The 6,268-nt window shown below is 45.1% G+C and overlaps 1 protein-coding gene across 1 annotated transcript; it reads left to right on the top strand.

The window, feature by feature from the left end:
• Positions 1 to 4,721: 4,721 nt before the first annotated feature.
• Positions 4,722 to 6,268, top strand: LOC116888540 (ruvB-like 1). Its single transcript, XM_032889845.1, is given in 3 exon segments — positions 4,722 to 5,025; positions 5,028 to 5,441; positions 5,444 to 6,268. Coding segments are annotated over 3 exon segments (1,362 nt in total). The 3' UTR covers positions 6,088 to 6,268.

Here is a 6,268-nt window from a genome sequence, read left to right as displayed (position 1 = left end):
CTAACTCCAAAACTTTGCATGCAATATTAAGTTGGGGGACCAGCAAGATAGCGCCATCAGGATTCTTGCCACCATGCCCAACGATCTGTTAGATTCCTCAGGGCCCACCTGGTAGAAGGAAAAACCAATTTCCACAAGTTGTCTTTTGACCTCCAGATGTGTGCCACAGCAAATTTTGCCTACAGACATGTGTACACATAATAAATAAATGGATGCAATACCCATTTTTTAAAATGTTGGTTAATAAATTCACTGGACAGATTATAAACTGATAGATCAAAGTAGGAAACAGATATACTAGCCAAGGAATACAATATTTTATTCCTCTTTCCTACCTTTAGAAAGAAAGAAGAGAAAAGAAAGAAGCCTAAGTGTAAGGATAGATTTTATTTTTACAGTAAAATCCTTTTGAGGACTACAAATTACAAAGTAAAAACAGATCATTACACAGAAATCTAATGAATACCTTTTGTCTGTGAATGAATTTTTTGTCAAAGTCATAATACTTAACAAATTCACCCACCATGTCATCATCAGTTGGAATCCTCTTAAGATTATACCTTTATTTCAACTATACTACATGTAAAGATGAACTTTCAAATACCAATTCTTAGCTTATGAGAATGGTGCCTATAGGGCAGGCAAGATGGCTCAGAGGTAAATAAAGGTGCTTGCTACCAAGCCTGATGACCTGAGTTTAATTCCAAGGATCCACAAGGTAGAAGGAGAGAACCAATTCCTAAAAAGTTTTCCTCTGACCTACACACACACACACACACACACACACACACACACACACACACACACACACCATATGCTCTTATGTATACACAGACACACTACTTATTTATTAACTAATCAAATCAAAATAAAGAAGAATGGTACCTCAAAGGGGAAAATCTCCACTCCATGTCTGGTACCATAATTCTAGGCTAATTTCTTTTATCAGTTTAAAAAAAACTTCAAAATGTTTACTTTTAACATGTATTTCTACTAAAAATTGTGCTTGCATGTTTCCTTTACTGACTACATTCACATACAACAGAGATGAAAATCAAAACACATTTACCTCCTTCTGAGTTATAATCAGTTTGCAGGGTTGGAGAGATAGCTCACCAACTGGCTGCTCTTCCAGAGGACCAGGGTTCAATTCTCAGCACTCACATGGTAGCTCACAACTGTCTGTAAGTCCAGTTCTAGGAGCTCTGACAGCCTAACACAGATTCATATGCAGGTAAACCACCAATGCACATAAAATAATAATTTAAAATGTAAAGGAAAAATAATGAATTTGACCAGACACTTGGAAAGTATTCCCAATTCTGAACTCTGCCTTATCCCGATAGGATATGACCAACTATCACAGGGTCTCAAATATGACCTCGACTGAATCCACAGTAGGCACAAGTGGCATTTTCCAAATATACACCTTCAGGTGGGAATGGAGTCCAATAGGAGAAAGCTTCAAGTTTCACCACCAAAGCCACAAAGAGGAAAAATACTCCAAGCCTGTACAAAAATCTCAAACCTGAAGACTGGGCTTTCCAAAAGATGCCAGAGAAAAATGACCCTCGAATCATAAAGGAAAAGACCTTCTCAGGCACTGTCAGCTTCTGACACCACATAAAACTCCGCAGCATTTGTGCTGAAAGTCAAGCTTCCTGACTTGACAAATAAACATCCTTTGCTGTGACCATCGAACAGTCATTCCCTAGGGACACTTTAAACTAAGAATGTAGCCAAGTACTAAGTGCTTGACCAGCATGCACCAAGCCCTGATTGATTCCTAGCCCCCAACCTTCTCCTCCCAAAAAATAACCCTCAGAAACCACTGAGAAATAAATCACTTCAGTCCAAGGCTAATTTCCTGATTCTTCAGCAATCTTTCTTCCCCCTTTTCACTTTATTCTGCCTACTGTACTTCACACAGCAGCCTACTGGAAGGCCACTCAGTTCCTTTCTTGATGTGTTGACTTTAAGAAGTGGTTTACTTTGGGGGAAACATATATCTGTTGTGCAGTGATGGATTACCAGTCATGGTAGCATGTGCCATTAATCCCAGGACCAGGGAAGTTAAGCCATGAAGGAGGATTGCCTAGAGTTTGAAATAAACCTGGGTTATATAGTGAGTTCTAGGCAAGCCTGGGCCACAGAATTAAGATCTGTTTTTAAAAATAAACAGCCAGGTGTGGCCATGCATGCCTCTAACCACAGCACTGAGGACGAAGAAGCAGAAGAGTCCAGGGTTGAAAGCCATTCTCAGCTATACAGGAAGCCAGTTACAGAATCAGTTTAGGTGTCCATCAGCAGTTCTAACATAAAGAACATAGGCTGTATATAGATATGCACAGGAGAGTTTGATTCAGCCATTCTTTCATTTTTTTTTTAACCTTTGAGAATCTTCTCCTGTTTTAGGGGAAAAAACACAAATCATTTTTGTTTCTTTGTTTGTAGCTGGCAAGGCTGTCCTTGAACTCCAGATCCTCCTGCCCCTAAAGGAGGAAGACAGAGGGAATTATGGAGACATGGGGAAGGAGAGCAGTCCCTTACCCCTAAATCTCATTAAAGCCTCTCAGCAAGCGAGAATCAGTATTTCCAATGTCTGGTGCAGGAGATGGCTCTCTCGATGTTTAACAGTACTTGTAGAAGACCTGGGTTTGGTTCCTAGCAATAATGTCAAGCAGTTGGCAATTGCCTTAACTGAAGTTTCATGGGATTCCACACCCTCACCTCCTCAGTCACCTACACTCATGTACACAAACCCATACAAAACACGCACATACACATAATGAAAAATAAAATAAAACCTGAAAATTTTGCAACACAACTCACAACTGCTGAACGTCTTGTCTCCCGCCCCCCACCCCCAGATGAAAAGCTGCAATGTTCTAGGATTCTCACCAGATACCCCTTTAGAGTCTTCAGAAAGACACATCCTAATCCCTGGAGAGCCCCGGTGGCTCCTGATTTTATCTTATCACTTGTAGCCCCATCCAAGCCTCCTCCAGAGCCACCTTATAATCTCATTTATCAAGAAATTCGAGGATTGTTTAGCAGCCCTTTGAAATGTAACTTGAGAGCCATCAATATCATCTATGTAGCCAATGCCAAGAGACTTCGAAGTGATTCCTCTCTGAAAATCTCATGCTGGCGTCTTCCCTGCCTGCCTTCCCATTTTTAATGAAGTCCACCTCTGCTCCCTACTGGCTTGTCCTCAGAATCTTTTCTGTGGTGGGGTCAAGGATCTGGCTTTACCTAGTCAAGGTCCTAACTGCTTAAGAGAACCCCTAAGGCTGCTACAGGCTACGGTATGGAACGGTGCCTCTGTCCCTACGGCTGCTGACACTGCCACCCCCAAATGCTGGGATGGCATGTGTATGCCCACTATACCTGGCTGAAAAAAAGAAATCATTCTGATGGCTTTCTTTTCAGACCAGAGTCACACAACTTTGAATTTAACTGTTACTTGAGAAAGATCTTGATATTTCTCCCTAAAACATTTTTAAAAGTCCATTTCTTTTTGGAGGCTAATTCTACTTGTTAAGTTCTTCCCATCATTAACCCCAATTTGATTTCATAAAAATTGTTCCATGCTAGGGATATGGGTAGGTGATGCAGTACTTGCCAAGCATGCACAAGGCCCTGGGTTCTCTTCTCACAACACATGTGTGCGTGTGTGCACGCACGCACACACACACACACACACACACACACACACACACACACACACAAAGTGTGCATGCAGAGAGAGACATAAATAAATGTAAAAAGAAAAATTAACCAGGGCTGGAGAGATGGCTCAGCAGTTAAGAGCACTGACTGCTCTTCCAGAGGTCCTGAGTTCAATTCCCAGCAACCACATGGTGGCTCACAACCATCTGTAATGGGATCTGACGCCCTCTTCGGGTGTGTCTGAAGACAAGCTACAGTGTACTCAGATAAATAAAATAAATTTTAAAAATTCTTTTAAAAAATTGACTCACAGTCAAAAACTCTGACCCAAAATTACTCCGGTCTAAAAGAACTGCAGGGACAAAAATGGAGAGGAGCCTGAGGAAAAGGAGGTCTGGCAATAGGCCCAACTTGGGATCCAGCTCAAGGGGAGGTCCCAAGGCCTGGCACTAATACTGAGGCTATGGAGTGCTCACCAAAAGGGACCTACCATGACTGCTCTCTGAAAGACCCAACAAGCAGCTGAAAGAGTCAGATGCAGATATGTGCACCCAACCAATGAACAGAAGCTGCTGGCCCCTGTGGTTGAATTTGGGAAAAGTTGGAAGAAGTTGAGGAGAGCGACCCTGTAGGAAGATGACCAGCAGTCTCAATTAACCTGGACCCCTGAGATCTCTCAGACACTGGATCACCAACCAGGCAGCATACACCAGCTGGTCTGGGGCCCCAACACATATACAGCAGAGGACTCCTGGGTCTGGGTTCAGTCAGAGAAGATGCACCTAACCCTCAAGAGATTTGAGGCACCAGGGAGTGGGGAGGTCTGGTAGGGTGGGGGTTGGAGGTGGGAGTGGGTGGTGGGAGAGTGGGGGCTTAGGGGGTAGAGACCATCCTCTTGGAGATGGGGGTAAGGAGGTATGGGATATGGAGCAGTCAGAGTCTGGACTGTAAAAAATGATTAAAGGGTAACGGCCACGTGGTAACCCAGGCGCCTGGCGTGCCGTAGTTCCTACTCTCCACGCAGCTTGTGGCTGCACACACTCGTCAAAATGAAGATTGAGGAGGTGAAGAGCACCACGAAGACGCAACGCATTGCCTCTCACAGCCACGTGAAGGGGCTGGGGCTGGATGAGAGCAGCCTGGCCAAGCAGGCGGCTTCGGGGCTCGTTGGCCAGGAGAACTCGAGAGAGGCATGCGGCGTCACAGTCGAATTAATCAAAAGCAAGAAAATGGCTGGAACAGCTGTCTTGTTGGCAGGGCCTCCTGGAACTGGCAAGACAGCCTTGGCCCTGGCTATTGCTCAGGAACTGGGCAGTAAAGTCCCTTTCTGCCCGATGGTGGGTAGTGAAGTATACTCACTGAGATCAAGAAGACAGAGGTGCTGATGGAGAACTTCCGAAGGGCTATTGGGCTGTGGATAAAGGAGACTAAGGAGGTTTATGAAGGGGAGGTGACAGAGCTCACTCCCTGTGAGACAGAGAACCCCATGGGTGGATATGGCAAAACTATCAGCCATGTAATCATAGGGCTCAAGACTGCCAAAGGAACCAAACAGCTGAAGCTGGACCCCAGTATTTTTGAAAGTTTGCAGAAAGAACGAGTAGAGGCTGGAGATGTGATTTACATTGAAGCAAACAGTGGAGCTGTGAAGAGGCAAGACAGGTGTGACACCTATGCCACAGAGTTTGACCTTGAGGCTGAAGAGTGTGTCCCTTTGCCAAAGGGAGATGTGCACAAGAAGAAGGAAATCATACAGGATGTGACCTTGCACTTGACGTGGCCAATGCGCGGCCTCAGGGTGGGCAAGATATTCTGTCTATGATGGGCCAGCTGATGAAGCCAAAAAAGACAGAAATTACAGATAAACTTCGAGGGGAGATCAACAAGGTGGTGAACAAATACATTGACCAGGGCGTTGCAGAGCTGGTCCCTGGAGTGCTCTTTGTTAACAAGGTCCACATGCTGGATATCGAGTGCTTTACCTTCCTGCACCGAGCCCTGGAGTCCTCCATCGCCCCCATTGTCATCTTTGCATCCAACCGAGGCACCTGTGTCATCAGGGGCACCGAGGACATCACTTCTCCACACGGCATCCCGTTGGACCTGCTGGACCGGGCGATGATCATCAGGACCATGCTGTATACGCCACAGGAGATGAAGCAGATCATTAACATCCGAGGCCAGACGGAAGGCATCAACATCAGTGAGGAGGCCCTGAACCATCTCGGGGAGATTGGCACCAAGACCACGCTGAGGTATTCAGTGCAGCTGGTGACCCCTGCCAACCTGCTGGCAAAGATCAACGGGAAGGACAGCATTGAGAAGGAGCACGTGGAGGAGATCAGCGAGCTCTTCTATGATGCCAAGTCCTCCGCCAAGATTCTGGCCGACCAGCAGGAAAAGTACATGAAGTAACGTAGGGTTTGGAGGTGCACACAGAGGACAGACCCCACACTGAGGACAGGGTCTTGCCTCGAGTATCTTTGCAGTGTTACAGTTTGTTTGTAAATTATCAAACCTCCAAGGTTGTTTGGAAGGAACCCTTTCCCACCTAGCTTGTTTTTCTAATAAAACTGAATCTTATTTTGAAAAAAAA

This window comes from Rattus rattus, chromosome X (assembly GCF_011064425.1).
Source record: "Rattus rattus isolate New Zealand chromosome X, Rrattus_CSIRO_v1, whole genome shotgun sequence".
Lineage (NCBI taxonomy): Eukaryota > Metazoa > Chordata > Mammalia > Rodentia > Muridae > Rattus > Rattus rattus.
The sequence above is the reverse complement of the archived record's forward strand: the minus strand, read 5'-3'. Positions and strand labels throughout refer to the sequence as shown.